This window comes from Vanessa tameamea, chromosome 8 (genome assembly GCF_037043105.1).
Source record: "Vanessa tameamea isolate UH-Manoa-2023 chromosome 8, ilVanTame1 primary haplotype, whole genome shotgun sequence".
NCBI lineage: Eukaryota > Metazoa > Arthropoda > Insecta > Lepidoptera > Nymphalidae > Vanessa > Vanessa tameamea.
This window is the reverse complement of record NC_087316.1, coordinates 2,025,682-2,044,527: the sequence shown is the minus strand read 5'-3', so window position 1 is coordinate 2,044,527 and position 18,846 is coordinate 2,025,682. Positions and strand designations below refer to the sequence as shown.

General features: G+C 31.3%; 2 protein-coding genes across 3 annotated transcripts; one reads left to right on the top strand and one right to left on the bottom strand.

Moving 5' to 3' along the window:
- Positions 1–3,689: 3,689 nt before the first annotated feature.
- Positions 3,690–12,419, bottom strand: LOC113396295 (solute carrier family 25 member 35-like). Of its 2 annotated transcripts, none has more exons than XM_026634189.2 (5): positions 12,238–12,415; positions 5,771–6,060; positions 5,144–5,394; positions 4,572–4,787; positions 3,690–3,944 (listed from the first exon to the last, which is right to left on the bottom strand). In XM_026634189.2, exons 1-5 carry the CDS (start codon positions 12,250–12,252, stop codon positions 3,754–3,756), a joined length of 963 nt encoding a protein of 320 aa, XP_026489974.1. In that variant the 5' UTR covers positions 12,253–12,415; the 3' UTR covers positions 3,690–3,753. The 2 variants fall into 2 exon arrangements, with proteins under 2 accessions (XP_026489974.1, XP_026489977.1); XM_026634192.2 differs by lacking the exons at positions 3,690–3,944; positions 4,572–4,787; positions 5,144–5,394; positions 5,771–6,060 and adding exons at positions 6,669–8,557; positions 9,233–9,375; positions 10,963–11,289; positions 11,479–11,721 and having other exon boundaries at positions 12,238–12,419.
- Positions 12,420–12,656: 237 nt separating this feature from the next.
- Positions 12,657–18,028, top strand: LOC113396256 (uncharacterized). The gene is made up of 3 exons (XM_026634130.2): positions 12,657–15,026; positions 15,108–15,211; positions 16,546–18,028. Exons 1-3 carry the CDS (start codon positions 12,698–12,700, stop codon positions 18,019–18,021), a joined length of 3,909 nt encoding a protein of 1,302 aa, XP_026489915.2. The 5' UTR covers positions 12,657–12,697; the 3' UTR covers positions 18,022–18,028.
- The last annotated feature ends 818 nt before the right edge of the window (positions 18,029–18,846 follow it).

The following is an 18,846-nucleotide window of genomic DNA, read 5'->3' as shown; positions in this document are numbered from 1 at the left end:
CTTTCTTGAAATTGGATACCGTGTAGTCAGTTAGGACGACATTTAGTAAATTCCTTAAGGTATATTTACTATAATACAATGTATTGGTACAATATAGTCACTATCTTGATTTTTTTTTACAATAGTGTAAGACTTACAATTGCCTAGAACGTAACCCATAAATATAAATTGTCTTTGTGGTATATCATTGTGTAATTACCAATACCAAGAGACCGTATGAATGGATTCTATAAAACAAAGATACAAAGGAACAATTATTGGCATCGCTGTACTTAATATTTTCTATGCCTGATATTGTACTTAAAGTTTCGTTTAGTTTAATTATTCGCCGCGCATTTCACGACTCATACAATCAGTTTCAAGTATCGCCAAAGTGGTATTTATATTATATAAGATAATGCTAATAATAGATAGGCAGTTGTAATAATAATTATGACTTTTAATAAATTAAAAAATAAAGAAACAGCCTGTATATGACCCAACGTTGGGCCTCCTCCTCTATTTGAGTGGGCTTGGAGCTTTTTCACTAAGATTTTAAATGTGAATAATTATATTTTATATTATTTTTTTGGTTGCGTTTAAGCTTGGAGGATGAATGAGCACGTACATACACTGTACGTACACATAATCCTAAGGTTAGTGGCGTATTGAGAATGTAAGGAATGATTTATTTATCTTACAGCGCCAATGTCTATGGGCGGTGATGACCACTTACGATGGCCTTTTCGCCCTTCCGTCTACTTCTACTTTTAAAAAAAACCATAATCATTAAAGTTTTATAACTTATATATATTTGCGAACACTGACACAACTAAATATTTGACGTTAATAAATGAATGAAAATTTTAAAATTAATGAAAAATTCAGGAACTTAAAATGTTACCGATTTCATGCATGCTTAAACTTTTTGAGTTGTCACCAAGTGCTCAGGTCATGATGACTTAAAGTATATAATAATATATCTCATTAAGTATTTAAACAAACATAACGTCGAACGTCATTTCATTGCCATCACATTTGTAGAATATTATAAAATGCTCAAGTATTTTATATAATATTTCATGCAAGCCAAATAGTCGATTTTAATTGATAAGTTTATCTCGAATTGAAACAAAATGATCTAAAATTATCCGTAACAAATTTAGATTTAAATTAGGAAACCATTAAGTATAAAAACATCACATTCGTATTATATTGTGAATCATAATTTGATAACTTTTTTTTTGTATAATTTTACACATGTAATAATATTTGATTAAGTTTAAATAAGTTTTATTTTGTATTTTATAGGTGCTTTGATCATAGTAATGTCTTGTTATTTAATTAAAATTAATCAATTGTATTATTACATTTATCACAATTAGTTACTTTATTAGGTACTTTAATACCCCGACTTAGTCTACTTATAAGGGTCAGTCAGTCAATTAGTCAGTCTGGTGACATTCATTTTGGTGACTGGTGTGCGTGGTATACATAAAACATTTCATTTAATAAATTTAAAGATGGATACTACGATAAAAGATAATAATTTAAAGATTTTCTCTTCATAACTGTTAAAATAAGATATACTGCAAAATATATATAGCATAAAAACACACTACACAGACTGTCCGTCCTAAAATAATAAAATGCCATGTTGTACCATATTTTTTTACTAGTTTTGGTAATTTTTTTCGTGAGAAAAAAAGACCATAAAAATTTACGTCATTTTAAATTTAGTCTGGTATCCCCATATATAAGTAAGGAGGGTAGGTAAAGAGGATTCTCTTCTATGGAGCTTTAGTTGCAAGTTTTGAATTTACACTCAACTTCTAAGCGGGTTAATTGGGGGATAAAAGTTTGTATTAAAAGTAATTTTCTGTCATTTCTGATGTTAGATTAGTTAGTTAGAAATCGGTATTGAGGTTTATGCTAATGGCAAGGAACAGTAGTTAAAGTTTTTTGATGAATCTGATGTGTATGATGAAACTTAGGATAACCTTCTGTATGGAAATTCACCAAAAATCTCTAACACTGTAGAAAATTCCGTTTTCTGTACAGTGTTTCACGGTTAAAAATAAAAATATAAACTTTCCCTAAGCTAAACATTGAGAGTTCCTCTTACCTCCCTCTTGTCGATACACATAGGTAAGTAGGAGGTATTAATTGTATTTAATCTCGACATCACAGTATTTTATTGCTTGGACTTCCAAATGGTAACATTTATTAAATATAATTAAAAAAAAAATAGAACAATAGTTTTGTATTTTTGTACCATAGATTAATAAAAATAATTAATATGGTAACACATTTTTTTTTTGCTTTTTATATTATATCATTTGAATTGTGTGTTAATATTCAAAAAAAAGTTTATAGATGAATATAATATAATGCTCAACTTTTATATGTTGTGTTTTATTTTCTTTGAACCTACAACCTTAAATGTATGCTTATAAAGCCTATAATCAGTTAATCGATTATGTTAATTTATCATTGAGTATCATTTAGTTCAAAATTTTGAATAGAATTGCTGAATTTCTGAAAAAAGCCGAAAGTCTGGCGCAAGTGTTCTCACCAACGCATAGTGTGCGGTAAGTTTAATAAGGAGGTGAATCTTTTGTGTAGCAAGAGAACATGCTGTTAGAATTTAATTTAATTTCAGGATTTAATTAATCTTTTTAATAAATTGAATATCTTTTGAGGATTTTGTTTCATACTGACACAACAACTATATTATATTATCTTAATTCATATATAACTATCTGGACTTATATCATATATCATTAAAATTTATGTTTTTGCTTTATAACGAACACTAACTATACATTTTTTCATACATATCAATTATAAGGTACTAAATAACACACAAATAAATTAAAATAGTAATATTTTATTATCATTTCGTACCAATTATAACAAATTATAAAATTAAATTAAATAAAAAATATTATTATTTCATATTTTATTTAGTAAACAATAATACCTTGGAATGTTTTATCTATGTACATATAAAACGTTCATTTTTGTAGGCATGCAAAATTAAAAAAATATTTTAAAAGTATTTTTTGGCATCATATTTTATTACACATAACAACATTAGCGTCAAGTTTCTAAAAAAAAAATATAATTATAATGTACTGTAAAATTGCTGCACGTTGTGATATAGGTATTAGAGTAGATTTTAATAAAATATTAATTTATACGGAAAATTCCGAATTCGGTCAAGGGTTATGCGAAGTTATCACAATATTATTACATTTGAGACATGTAAAAAACACATCTTTATATACTCCGTGAACACTTTTTTATATTTCGAACAGTTTTTTATGTTTATTATAATAAGTTCACTGCATAAACTTCTTACAAATATGAGACATTTTCGTGAGGAAGTTTCGTTAAAGTCGTCACAATATATAAAATATTTTTTATTAAAAACCTCACATAGTAAGTACAACATATATCTAAAGATATATACTTATAAACGTCATTATTATTGCTATATTAATAATATTTAAACCATATCCAATGTCTTAAATAGAATTCTATTACCTTTTTTTAAATAAAAGATACAAAACATTGCTACGTCTTTATAATATGTAAAAAATAAGGAACCGTTTTCGATGCTGTTTTAATCGACTTCTTTTAAATTTTCGTATATTATAACAGTGGTAAATAACGTAAAAAATATTTTACTGTTCTAAATAATCGCTATTTTGATGATAAACCCATGTTTTTACATTATTTTTTAGTTTTGAAATCTTCTGTAGCCTGGAGTCACCTAAAATACTCCTCCAATATCTTAAGCTGGTCCCAGCAGACCAGTAACAGTACAGTGTGCGGTCCTAGTCTTAAGTAATTCGCTCCAACTCCCTTGTAGAAGGCACGCGCTCCTTCAGACCTTAACATCTTCAAGAAGCAGTCCGTCATACCGTTGTACAATTTGCCACGATTGTTACCATCCACGGCTGAAATAATTATTTTTAGTATAGTTTAAATATTGAATGGATTTTCAAATTACTGGCACGTAATAGATATTCGACGAGCCGAGATGGCCCAGTGGTTAGAACGCATCTTAACCGATGATTTCGGGTTCAAACCTGAAAATTTGTGTTTACAATTCATCTCGTGCTCGGCGGTGAAGGAAAACATCGTGAGGAAACCTGTATGTGTCTAATTTCAACGAAATTCTGCCACATGTGTATTCTACCAAACCGCATTGGAGCAGCGTGGTGGAATGTGCTCCAAACCTTCTCCTCATAGGGAGAGGAGGTCTTAGCCCAGCAGTGGGAAATTTACAGGCTGCTAATGTAATGTAAAAAATACATATTGATATATTTATTTCAATTGCCTCATTTGTCTATTGTCTAACTTATAAGGCAAATTTGTAAATTTGGAATCAAAGCCTAATAAAAAATTTTGTCAACTCAAATTTTGTGTAAATAAATTCTTATTAGCAAATTTAGTTTGAAAGTTAGTAAGATTCCCAAAAAGCCGATAATAGATCAACGAAGCAGTTAATAACGGTTTTATAAACGGTATTATAATACTTATATAAAAAAAATATAGTAAATTTCATGTTATTTCGTACTAACGTTGATTTGACAGTCTTGTGGCAATTACATCAAACGGGTTGAGACACAGAGTCATAACGATGCCTCCCAAGTTTGCTCCCATAAACGATAGCAGTAATGGCGACTGGAAGTACCCTTTATCTTTGAGCCATTCTTTGGCGAACGCGAAGCTGACCATTTGAGAGCCGCTGCCAACTGCTCCGCGTGGTATTTGTGGACCCACCCCACGAAATAGACCTAACAATAAATATGATGTTATTTAATATGAGTTTCCCTAATAAACAATCACGCATCAGTTTTGACCGACTACACTATACAGGATTGTAAGGCGTAAGTTTTTATCGATGAAATACTGTCAGAACGAAAATATCACTCTTGAGATTTAGCCTTAGAAGTTCATCCAATTCTCTAATTATCTATCATTAAAAATGACGCAAAAATTATGGGTTTAGAAACAACCACGTTTCCCATAGTTTGTAAAGTTGAACAGTCAGTTACTGCTAGTATCTATATATGCTAAGCTAAAGCCTCTTCTCCTTTAGAGCAGAAGTTACGAGTTGGTTTGTATAAATTAATATTGACTTTAAATGAACCTTTAAATCCCTCCCTGCGATAAATATCAGCCAATGCATTCATAGTTCCACTATGCTGATGCTGATGTCCAACAGCTATAGCTTTAGTAGCCTGAGCCTGAAGTCGTGTCTTAACAAGGAAGAAGGGAGTCCCGGCGATCGAGCCCAGAGCGCCGCCGACACCGGCCGCTAGCGCGCCTCGAGTGACGGACGTACGACCTTCCGAGGTAGTCGTCAAACCACGGCGTTCCGATATTCGGTACACGCCTAGCCTGTATTTTATATTTTTCTTTAAATTATAATTGGTAAGGCGCTTTACAGCATTTGTCCATCGCCAATGTGTAATTTTTACATCGCTGATTTGCTAAACTAGTGAAATTACATACAAAAGAGTTAGCGGCGCGAACATCTAGACTGTTTGTGATGACTCAATGTCGGAAGTATCAAAGTAACGTTAAGGCCGTTAGCTAGGTTAAAATTCTTAGGGTTGCCAGTTTATTCACTGACTTAAGATTTATTATGACTGAATGAACTTCGCATGGTGAGGTTATAAGGATATGGTATCAATTATTTCAACGGTAAAATCCCCAATTCTTCCTTTGCAACTTAAAAAAAAATATATAATAAGATATGTATTTCAAATATCACCTAAAAGTATTCAAACAAAATTGAAATCCGAGCATAGCTGGTAGGCCATTTTGGAGGGCAATAATTCCTTCGGTCCTAGCTATCACGTACAATCCGTGAGGTACGTTCTTATAATAAACTGCATGTTTTCCTCTCGAAACCAATTCGCCTTGTAATTGAAGACGTGTCTTCACAACTTCGATTGGATTTGTAAATAGTGTCGCAAACATGGCGGACGTGCCACCCATCGCCATGTCTGTGACGTCACGGAGGACACCATCTTTGTTTTTTGCAGCCATTGCGTTTTGATTCTGCGAACAATATATTATGGATAAACCAAAATAAATACTTGACGAAAAAATCAAATAGCAGCTGATTCGTATATTACCACTGATTTAAAAATGTAGTTTTTAATTTTTTAAATAGTTTGTAACCTTTTAAGAATTAAGAAGCAGAGAGCTAATTCTCAGTGGTTGAAACAAAAGAATTTCTATTTTCGTCATGCAGACGATCAAGGAGTCGCCTGATGGTAAGACGATTTTATTTGTAAGCTTTAACACTGACATTATAATCAACTTATACCGAGGAAACCATTTTTTTCTTTACATTATGCATAATAGACTCACACTTTATTCTCATAGCATGATAATGGGACGCTAAAAGGAAAAGATTAAAACAAAGACCAACTTTACAAGCTTTCCGAAGTACGAGATTGTAAATATTACGTACTTGTAGACTCTGAGCTCCAAGCTGCTAACTGAGACGGCTCTCGACAGAAAAAGTGAATGTGTTTGACAGTCACGTATGGACACATCGAGATCAGAGTACTTGATATATCAACATGTAAATTTGGTAAAACAGTTATTGAAAACAATGAAAAATTATAAATAAAGGGGCATCGTATAAAAAAAACAAAATATAAAATTCAACAATGTTTTATTTAAACTTATCTAAATAAGTAACAAAATCTTATAACAAGAAAATAACACTGTTTAAAATACTGCACTGAGTAATTGATATTTGAACTATTTCAATAATATATCTATTTAACCATTTACACAGCCAATTGTAAGGTATTTTTAAGTAACCATTAACATACTACCAACATAATAATATATACTAAATAATATTTTCTTTGGTTTAAGATTTAATGTAAAAAAAACAATAGGTATAACATTTCCTAAATATATACTCTACTACTACAAATGCCTTTTACTTATTCAACAACAATTGTAATGATTAACTCGACACGTTTAGCAAAACATATATAAAATTGATTTAATTATTAATAATTAAACACATAACACTGAATTTTAATAAGAATCACAACTTCAAATATATTATTATATATGTGTGTAATTCTATTTCCATTTATTACACTTATAAAAGTTTTTTATATTAAAAGTATATAGTGAATTTCATCCGTCCCCACAATATACGACCTTTGCCTTATTGGCAATCAGTAGGTTATAGGATATTTACGGGTTGTCACTTCAACGAAGAAAGTTAAGTACTGGTATTAATAGGTATATAACTGTCGTGTAAAATATATTTCAATTAAAGGTACTCTCAAAAGTAGAATTAATTACACAGATCATAAAAAAATAATACTTTTTATAACGTCTAAATAAACTCACGTGACGTTTCGAAGTTTTCTCACAGAATAGTTATTCAGATCGTTATTAGTCACTTGTTGTCGATGTTCTAAAAATGAATCATTTACTGTTAAAAATAAATGTCTCGGTTTAACTTCCATAAAAAAAAAACAATTTATCGTTAATCTATGATCGAAAAAACGAGTCAAAATTATTTTTTAAGTATTTCATTGTCACGTTTTAAAAAAAAAACAATAATAAGATCCAATTCCAGAAACAATTAAAATGTTTGCATTTAAATTTTTTAATGCATTGCAGCATTGTATATAACAATAAAATCTTGAGAATGTCTATGAGCTTACCTAAACGAAAAACAAGTCACGATGGTAAGTTTTTTAAATTATCATATTGACTATTGATAATGTAAATGGCCTTAAAACTTATAATGAAATACGACGTTCCGGTTTATTATAAAAATATCAAGCATTTACATTAAAATGACTTCTTATGGCAATTAAAAAAGGTAGACAACGAAAGGTAGAATTCGAAATATGAATCAGGAGATTTCCCGCTAGCCATTACATTAAAATTGTTTTATGAAATTGAATGAAGTAAATGTATTGACCGAACATATTTGATTTTAAATCAAACAGGATAAGAGGTAATAAATGAGATGAGATTTTCATACTGCTTATAGTAGTCTGCCATTATTTTGAACAATAATATTAAATTAAATAACACGAAAATATTTGTGAAATAATTGAGGAAATAGAGTAAATACTTTTCAGTAACACCTCTTTTTACTTAGCACACAACGCAAGGTAAGCGTACGCAACACAAGAACAGGCACACGAATTTGTAAACACCTAAGAAAGTTACACTATTTAAGAATGGAAATTCTATTTAAAAGTCTGGTTGGTCTTCAATACTTTACGTGGGCATCGAATACGATTTATTTAATGCTATTTTATTGTCAATAATGAGGTCTTTAAAACCGTAAAACATATATAATACTATGACTCTAAGGCTAAATTCTTCTGTAAATCTTTTAATATATCCCAGAATACTAAGAGAAGGATAGTGTGGGGGGCCTGGCGTAAGTATGAGGGACCCATTCCCTTGTAGAAAGCAAGTAGGCCTTCGGTTTTGGTTATTTTACGTGCGCAATCTATTATACCGTTGTAGAGAATTCCTCGGCCGTTTTCACCGACACCTAGAAATAATAAAAAAAAAATACAGTATGGTACTAATTATGATATCTCAAATTAACAATACATTTCGAGATCGTGTCAAAAGTCAGCTTAATAATTTTATACTTTTGCTTTAAAATAAATTCTAAAAAAATTAGAGAATATTGTAAAAAAGAAGCTCCGTCACTAAATTTTAAAAGGAATTACGAATGACTTAGAAATAATGTGATTGATTTAAAAACAAAAAAATAAAATCTCGGAAGACTTCTGAAATGAAGATTGTTTTTATATTTTTTTTATTTTATACTATGAAAGTGTTGGGCAGACGAGCAAAATCAATAATCAAAAGAAACTTTTTAGTAAAGAGAATTTTACAAGCACAGTTGACTCATCAATAACGAGATTAAATGAACTATAAAGCTACTATCGATTCGGAATGTATATTGCAAATGGGACCTGACAAAGATTGACATAGACGTTGGCATTGTAAGAAATATTAATTATTCTTGTCACCGTCGTTGCGCCAACAATTCTAAGATGTTATGTTCGATTACACTAGTTCGTTCAACCTTAACCGACACAGTACATATACATTTTTGGCAAATAATAATTTCATTTTCTACAAATATATATAAACTCTTTGATAAAGGAAACTTTATTCTATCTATCGATATGGCATGCTACTTAAAACTATTTACCTTGGTTATAAAGTCGCGTCATAATGACATCCATGGGTGTTAACGCAATTGTTTTCACGATGGCACCGAAATTACTCGCGACAAAGGCAGAGAGGTACTTAAATTGTTGAAAAAAATTATTGTTGTCCATCCATTCTCTAAAACTAAAATATATAGTCTTATTAATACAATATTTATATAATTGTATATCGATTATCGAGTGCTTCGAGTTTGGCATAGTATAGCAACAACGATATGATATCGATGTACAGAAATTAATACGTCACTACGTTACAGATGGGAGCGAAGAACGAGATGACTCAGGTTTGGGGTTCCCAATCAATCAGGCACAAATCTCCAAAGACAAAAATAGACTTTTAAGGTCAAATTGCGTTCAAACTTCAAGAAAAATCTATTTACAATTCAAAGCACTCGTCAAAATTGGGCCATATTTCGGTGATAATGAGTTATATTTTAAGAATTTGGCCAAATTGCGTCATGACAGCGCATAGCGTAGCTACAGTTAAAATTTAACTGGGTTATATTCCTGAAATAAATATCCAGAAAAATAGAAGAAAACGAAAAAAAATTTTCTTTAATCATAACAGTATTAGGTATTTTTAATTACGTTGTAGGTATATTATTTTTATTACGTTCAGTATCGAGATAATTAAATATACTGACGTCTCAATACAAATATTTGTGCGATGATAAAGTATCATGTGCGGATTTATTAATACAACAGCTATTACGTAAAAAAAGCCGAGATGGCTCAGTGGTTAGAACACGTGAATCTTAACCGATGATTACATTTTGACGTTTTCCATGTGCTTTATTTGTTTTAATAATTTGTAAACGTCGAGAGGATATATGCACGTGTCGAAAGCATTAATTTTAATGAAATTGGAAATTCATTTGGTATAAATACCAAGTCGGTATCTGTATAGATTTTTGTGACGTGATTCCATATGACAGGTTAGGTTAGAATATCCATTTGATAGGTTTTTTGCCCTCACTCTGTTTAAAATAATCATCTTTTCGAAACGACAAGTCATATTTTCAGCTAATGAAATAAAATTTTTAGATTGCCACATTTTTTATTTATATAATAAAATTACTAATTAAATTGAAAAAAAAAAGAAAATTTGACCATTACATTCAGAGATGAGTAGCAGTATCAATCATAATTACCATATTCCGTTCCGTAATAAATAAGGTAAACTTTATAAAAACAAATTAAATAATTTTCTAATCACATTTTAAATCAGCTCCAAAGTTCAATACTGACATCCTATAATATGGTACATTTACCTTATGTAATGAGGTTCAGATAAAACAGGATAACTGCATATTTTGCTTTGATGAATAAAATCTCCCTCTGGCTTGGACAGAGCCTACCATCAAGTAATGTAACATGTATTTAAGTACATCACTTTATAACACTTTGTGAGAGTGTTTTTATGTCTGTTTTTAATCTTATTTAGAGTGTTTAAAAGTTTAATCTATTACTTAAAAGGGTATTTTGATGTTAGATTTGTTTGTTTGTTGTTTTATATTTATATTAAATAAATCAGTCCAGACTACATAGTGTTTATTTATTGAAACCTGTTTGTGTTGGATGAAAAAATTCCATGCATTGAAGCAGTATGGTGGAATTAGCTCTTATATATCTCAAATAGAGTGGATGTTAGTCGAGCAATGGGATCTTTGTAATTTACTTATTTATTTATTTAAAATAAAAAATTACTTACACAGCATATGATGCAATTTGTGATGCAGATCCAATAGAATTTCTCATCATCATTCCATGTGCCCCTCTCCATAGACCGAGGAAACCATTTTGTTTGTATATCCTTGTCAAAGCAAATATAGTCCCAGGATGCCCATGCTGAGTTCCTACAGCAATCTTCTCAGAGGAATATGACATTAATTGGGTCTTGACCAGCTGTAATGGACTTCCAACCAGACCGCCACACATTCCAGCTATGGACCCAAAGACGAAGCTGTTCACAAATATAGTATTGTTATCTTCATCCCGTAATAGTCCATAGTCATCAGCTTGCTGATAAATTCCTAACCTAAAAATACAAATGTTTCTTATTACGTACATTATTTTTATCATAATATATAATATGAAGCAGTTGGTATACAAATACAATTTTATTTGATCTTTATAAAGCATTTTTTTTTTATATATATAAAAATATAAGCTTTTTTTTTATTATATTTTTTTTTATTAAAAAAAATAATATTATGAAATAGCTTACCTTACACCATTAACAAAAAGCTGAAACCACAATGCGGGCACTAAACCTTTCTGCAATGCAGATATACCGTCATGTTTTACGATGGTTGCCATAGCGTGCGGTATGTTCTTGTAGTAAACCGCATGTTGACCTTTCGCACGGAGTTCCCCTTGCAATTGCATTCGAGTTTTAACAACATCAAATGGATTGCTAAAAAACCCGGCTCCAACGCCTGCTAGGCCACCGACAACGAAATCCATCGTACTAGGAAACATATTATTTATCTTAGGTATTGTTTATATTGAAAAGTAAATGACATCGATGTATCAAAGAAATTAAACTGTGTCTCAAAATTTATTTTATATGTTAACAAGGTTTGGAATATATTTTTAATTCAAACAATTAATTAATGTAATAGCAGGTTTTAAAGTTTTATGGTAGTGTGGGTTATTGATGTTTATAAAATTACAAAGTATTAATAATGTGAACTATGATGATATTAAAGTTTTAGTTATGATTTTAGTTTTTATTAGTCACATATCATTGATACTAACTTTTATATGTTTGTTTGGTATACATATCAGAAGTGGTAATTGTATATTTTAGCATATTATAATAAAGGTCAAAATATATAATTCGGCTTCGATAGTATTCTTAAATATTACAATTATTACACCAGATATGACGTAAATGTACGCAAGCATGAGATAAAATATACGCATGTCGAAATTTAACATAAACATAAATAGTAATTAATGGGTATACAAAAATATTTTTTACCTGATCTGATTTCATGTACAGGGACGAAGTCACCTTCCCGATTTAAGAAGGAATTGTATAGTCAGCATCCTGTGCCGAGTGCAACTGGAGATTTCCACGGCAAAACCGTTTCGTAACAAAATTCTTGGATGCCCGTGATCATGATTTCGACCGCCGTCAAGTGTCATCGCTGACAAATGACAGTGTCATCACTGACAATACGACATTAAATCAGCTGATTGAAAATACGTTCTGAAATTATGAATACTACACTTTATAATAAATTATGATACTTATAAAAATGTGTGTAACTGGTTGCAAATAGTTTAATTTTTTTTTCAGTTGCGCATGATATTTTCATTTGATTACTGATAAAGTTGAAAAATTCATATGTAATGTAAAATTTTAACAAAATTAAAATAAAAGAAAAATATGTGAAATTGTAATAAATGCTAATAAATACTTATAAAAAAAGTGAAAAATGGCTGTAACAAGCGCCATGTTTCTTTTTGAGGTTGTGGTGGAAAGTGTTAAAAGTTTGGTTGAAAGTCGATATTTGATCATCAGAAGTGATTTTGGTGATATATTCTCATTGGAACTAAAAGATCCAAAACAAATGCATATAGTCATACCAGAACCACCTCCATTACCACCAGAACCGCCGGGAAAGAAGGGCAAAAAACCACCGAAGCCAAAAATGGGCAAAAAGGGAAAAGAAGAAGAACCACCTCCGGAACCAGTCATACAGTCCGGTCAGTCTGTTTTATTTTCAAGTACTGCAGAATTCTTAATACAAAACATGAGAAAAATCCCATTAGAGTTGGCATTGTGGAGTAAAGAAGACAATCTCACTTATATTGGTTCCTGTCAAATTCCTTGGGATGCTGCTTTTTATACTTATTTAGAAAAAATATGCAACTTTGAAGAATCTCAACCAGTTACGGTAAATGATGAATACAACATATTTGAAGAAGGTACCGCAAAGTTAATGGCGAAGTTAGGAATCCAAGTTAAACTAACTTATTTGACAGATAGAGTAACAACAGCTTTTCGTACACTTTCAGAAGATCCATCTGTAAAAAAAGTTTTGTACACCGGAATTAATTCTAAGACAACATCATATATATGTACAATGAAAACCACTGACGAAGTGTTTGTAGAAAATTGTAACAAAATCGAAAATAATTTTGTAAAAGATAAACCCAAGTCAAATAAAATTGCTTTTGCTGATTACAAAAATGCTCCAGGAGCGAATCTTACATTCTTTAATGAAGGTGATTATTGTTGTATGAATAACGCTGATAAGCCACCAGAGTCGATATATAAAGCACCACAAACGTGCCCTGATATAGATCATATCATTGATTACGTTAGAAAAATTATAGTATCTTGCAATGACAACATGAGAATGTTAACACCACGTCCGACGATACGGCCTAGAATTAAAGCAACTGATATTGATAGGCTATGTTATTGTAAAGAAACAAATTGGCCGGAAGGATCATTTGCTGAACGATTTAAGAATACAGCCCAGTCTGAACCTTGTCCAATGTGTAATCAGATAGGAAAGAAAACGGATGATACACGTGATAAAACATTCGATATTGCTAACATAAGGGGTCCATGTGGTAGAGCTGATTGTAGAATAGCGAGGGATATGAGAGCTTATATTGAAAATCTGATTGACGAAGATAATAAAGAAGTTGATATCAGTAACATAATTGGTCCCTGCGGAAGTAAAGAATGTAGAATAGCTGAAAAAATTCAAGAATTTCTTCGTCACGATGGCGTTTTTAAAGAAGGCTCTACGTTGGAAGGATTATCTACACAGTGTGGTTGTGTAAAGCAAATGCAAGATGCTCTTACGAAAAAGGAATCTTGCCATTCTTCTTGCTATAAAAACTGTGCTGAAAGTGATAGCGAGAACAGCAAATGCGAAGGAAAGGCATGTCCTTTTACCACTGCACCTGAAAAGCAGCCAACTTACAATGTTTACTATTTTACAGTTGAACATGATTTTAACAAGGAAAATACTGGAACGTCATCTCCTAGTGGTACAGACAAATCATCAAAATACCGATATTGTTCCACAGAATGTCCAAGCATGAAACCTTCTGAAAAAATATCTTGTTCTAAAAGCACTTGTTCTAACTTAACAGACAAATTATGTAAAGACGTGATTAATGAAGATTTAGGCTGTCACGAACTAGTTTGCCCTAAATTAGATAAATATCCCCCTAGTCCGGCAGATAGTGATATTGTAATCAATTTTGATGAAATATACAACCCCTGTTGTGTAAAATCTTGTGACGTCGCTGAAAAAGTAAAAGACTTCATAGTTGATGGCATTTCAAGTCAGAAAAAAAGAACGACTGCTGATGATGATCCATGTTATTGCGATTGTATATGCTCGTTTAAGCTTTCTAAGAATACGACATATTGTGCAGTTTGTGGCGGCTATGAATGTTTAGGAGAAGACGTCAAAGTAATGCCTGAATACGCAAAGCCACACCCTTGTCCTGTATATCATAAGTTGTACGATAAAAAATATATCAAAGTTCAGAGTCCATGGCCAGAAGAGCAGGAGAATAAAGTACCTCCTGATACCATAAGTAATAAAAGCTCACGAATTACTGGTTCTAAGCTTGGTCATGCTGATCAGAGAAGACTTACTGTTACGCGCTCAATGAAGAGTTTTTCTGATAAGAAAATAGATAGTAAAAAAGATAAGAATGAAAATAAAATTGTTAAAAAGCCAAAAGAAGAAAAGAAAAAAATCGGTAAATTCACAGCAAATGTAGAAGAAACACGTAAGTTACACAAAAAAGAATAAAATAACTCATTTAAAAATAAAATCACTAATTGATCTATTATTATAAAATGAATTGTAGAATTTTCAGTAGCGGAAAGTAAACAGGAAACAAAATATCCATACCCGCCAGTACCTAAGCATATGGGTTGGAATTGGACTGCGGAAGATATTCCAGGAATGAAGGTACGAAAGTCTTAGGCTTTGACGACCTCGTTATAATATAGATGTAGGTACATTGTAATCAAATGCTTTTCAAACGATTATGTTCTCTTGACCAACTTAGATTTTTACGGGCATGGCACTCCTAAGGGAAAATAGACTAGGATCTGCATCCTTATATGCTAGTCACTAAACCAATGAGAATTACCTACAAGTATTAACATTACATAGTAATCAAATTTTAATAAAGTGACAGCCTGTAATGTCCCACTGCTGGGCTACGGCCTCCTTTCCTTTTCGTTTGGATCCTATTCCACCACGCTGTTCCGATGCGGGTTGGTATAAGCACATGTGACAAAATTTCATTCAAATTAGATACATGCAGGTTTCCATCCGATGTTTTCCTTCACTCCAAATTAAGCTCATGGAAATTCACTGGTACTTCGCTGGGTTAGAACCCGCAATCATCGCTTAAGATGCACGTACTATGTGACTATAAAATTAAAAATATATTTAAAACATTTTGCCTAGAATTATTCGGCTAACCTAACCTAAGATTAAATTTTGAACATTCACATGCTGTCAAGTAAGTTTACAATGTTGAACAATTTGTATCATCGCAAATATGCTCAGCATTAGAGTGCGCAATTTGCATTTTTATTTTCTTTACACATTTATTTTCACACACTAAGGCTCGAATCTGAACTATTACATTTCAGGCGAATGTTATGTTTTGTAATAATATATTTATAATATATTCATGATGTCTGTAGCCTAGAAAGTGAAAAACGACTTTATTATTTTACTTATATTAACAAATATTAAAAAAAAAAATTAAGAACGATAATAATTCGACGGAAAAAAAAACGTATGATTCCTTAATATAATCTGTGTCATATTTTCGAAAATACATATTTTCTTTTTTATTCTTAATTTAAACAGGCTCTGGTATTCGAATGATAAAGTACAAATATTGAAAGTGAAATTTATTGACTCAATATAAATCAATTTTTTTGTTTTATTTTTGGTAAGTTTTTTTTAAAAATATATTTAGTTAAGATTACATACATAAGAAGAAATAATAATAATGAAATAACTGCATAAAAAAGTAATGAAATAAAGTGATTTCAATATCCTTTTAAAGTTGTACGTTTCCAGTCGCAATTCGGAGAAAACGGATTATCGAAGATTCTGAAGAAAATGAAAATCTAATATTATCTGTATATGATTTTTTTTTTGCCAATAAAGTTGATATTAATTAGATCATTCGTGTGTTTTATTATTTGTAATGGATTATGGTTAATTAGTCAATACAGCTGTATAAAATGTGTTCATAAAAACAGCATTAACAATTTCAGCCTCGACCTAAATGGAAGCCAGGCGCAGCTAATAAAATTTTAGTTAGACGATACAGAGCTATAAGAGAAGGTGTCGACATTATAGCTAAAAAAAAGAGAGCAATGATGCAAAGGAAGAAGAAAATAGAAATGAAACCAACGTTAGTAGTTAAAAAGCAAAACGGTGAATACTCAGTTCAAATGGAAGTATTTAAGAAATACTCAAATGAACGACTCTTATTTCAATATCCTTACGATGAAAAACCACCACTAGTTTACACAATCGGAAAAACCGAGGAAGAAAAACGGAAGATTCAAATGCAACGTGAGCGAAGAGAGCGCAGAGAAACGAGAAGAAAAAGTCGCTTATTGCAGTCGACTTTTCGAGACCGATGTCAAGAAATATGTTTGAAAGCTTATAATCAAGCTATTGGCTTGTTACCTTTATCTAACCCTAATGATCCTGATTGTCCTTGTCACACTGAAGCCGTTCAAAATATAAGCCCACCCATTGATTCTTGTTCATGTTCTGATGAAGGGTCTATATCCAGTAGCGACACAGATAACGATGAATGGACTATAGAGTTTACTCCGCCTGCAGCTCGATGGGATATTAAGGCTAAGCATCCACCTGTTATTGTGGAAAATGAATGCCAATATAACTATTTAGATTATAAGGTAAAACTGCTCGACAAACAAGGAAATCCAGTTCCGAGATTCTTTAAAGGTCCTGATGGTAAACAAGAATGTAGTGATCTAGGAGGATTTTGGAGTCCAGACCATGTTTGGATGGAAATAAACAAGGACGGTTATATAGGACCTGACAATCGGTGGACACCAATGAATTTTATTGGTCCCGATGGTATGTATTACTCGGCTGAGGAAGGTTTTTTCACAGATAATACTGGTGCAGTTTTAAAAATCGGAATCGATGGGTACATTGATAAAGAAGGAAAATGGGCTTGGTACTCAAAGAAAAGAAGTCGAAGTCCAAAATCAAAGTCAACCATATCAGCTACGACAAATGAAACTAGGGCTGGAAGAGTTTCAGCAAAAGTTGAATATTCAGCCAAAGAAAGAGATAACAAACGTAAACAGACAACAATTAAACGAAAAGGAGATAAATCTCCACATTCTAATGTAAATAAAGCAGGGTCCGATAAATCGAAATTAAAAAAAGCAGTTTCATACTCATCGAGCAAAGCTAAGTACCCTTTGGTCATGAGCGTATCAGTGAATCATGAAAAATGTAAATATTCTCAATCGCCATGGATTAAAACTTCAATGGAAGCAAAGAAAATTGCCAAATATAACGAAATAATGAACGAACTACAAATGGACGATATGCCAGAGCTTAATAGTCCAGTTAAAATAAATCGAGCCTCGAATACGCACGCTTTTATCGCATTACAAAATTTGAGGACAGCAAATAAAAAGAGCCCTATTCGATCTGGTAACAGAAGTCATCAATCCCGCTTGGAGGCTTTAGCATATTAATATTTTTTTTATAAATTATATTGAAAGTATATGTTAAATATAAAAATATATGACAGTGTTCATTATATTAATTTATTAAATCGTAATTCTACAACAGTATTTTCATTGGTTGCTGTTAATTTATTCGTTGAAGACCTCTGTGAAAGCCATTTTGTTGATACCTTACAATACAATATAGCTATTCTACATAAGTATTTTATTTACTTTAAGATTCAAAATTAAATTTAAAAGAAAATTAAAACGAATATAAACTTAACACTAAAGTAATTGTTGGTGCTGCAGTGGTAACGCCACAAAACAGTTCCAGTTTTACCTGACCTGAGAAGAACCACCGAAAAAAACTCCGCGGTTCTTTTAGTCAATTTATTATTATTTAGGTATAGCCAAAATCAAAAAGATATTGTTAGGCCATCGTTTCCTTCCCGAGGTTTGTAAAAAACTATGAAAATTGTATAATCTTTTACACACAAGCTTACTATAACATTTTTTTAAATTTTGGCAACAGATATTATGAAAGATTTCTGGGATCCGTTATAAAACCGTATACAAATGAGATTCTGAGTCTATGTAGTCAAGTAACAGGAGTAATAAGTGCGTTTGTTATTTTTACTAATGTTAGAAGTATCACATTTTCTTTCAAAATCATTAATATTCTTCCTTACATACATTATTTTACATAATATATAATATTAAGAAGAATAGATGATTCTATAGCTTATAGATTATAAATTCACGAATGGCCGGTCTCTGCAGTACTTTCGCAATTAATATCGCTGGAAATAACACAATAGCCCATTTAAAAATTTAATCAATTAATTTGCACAA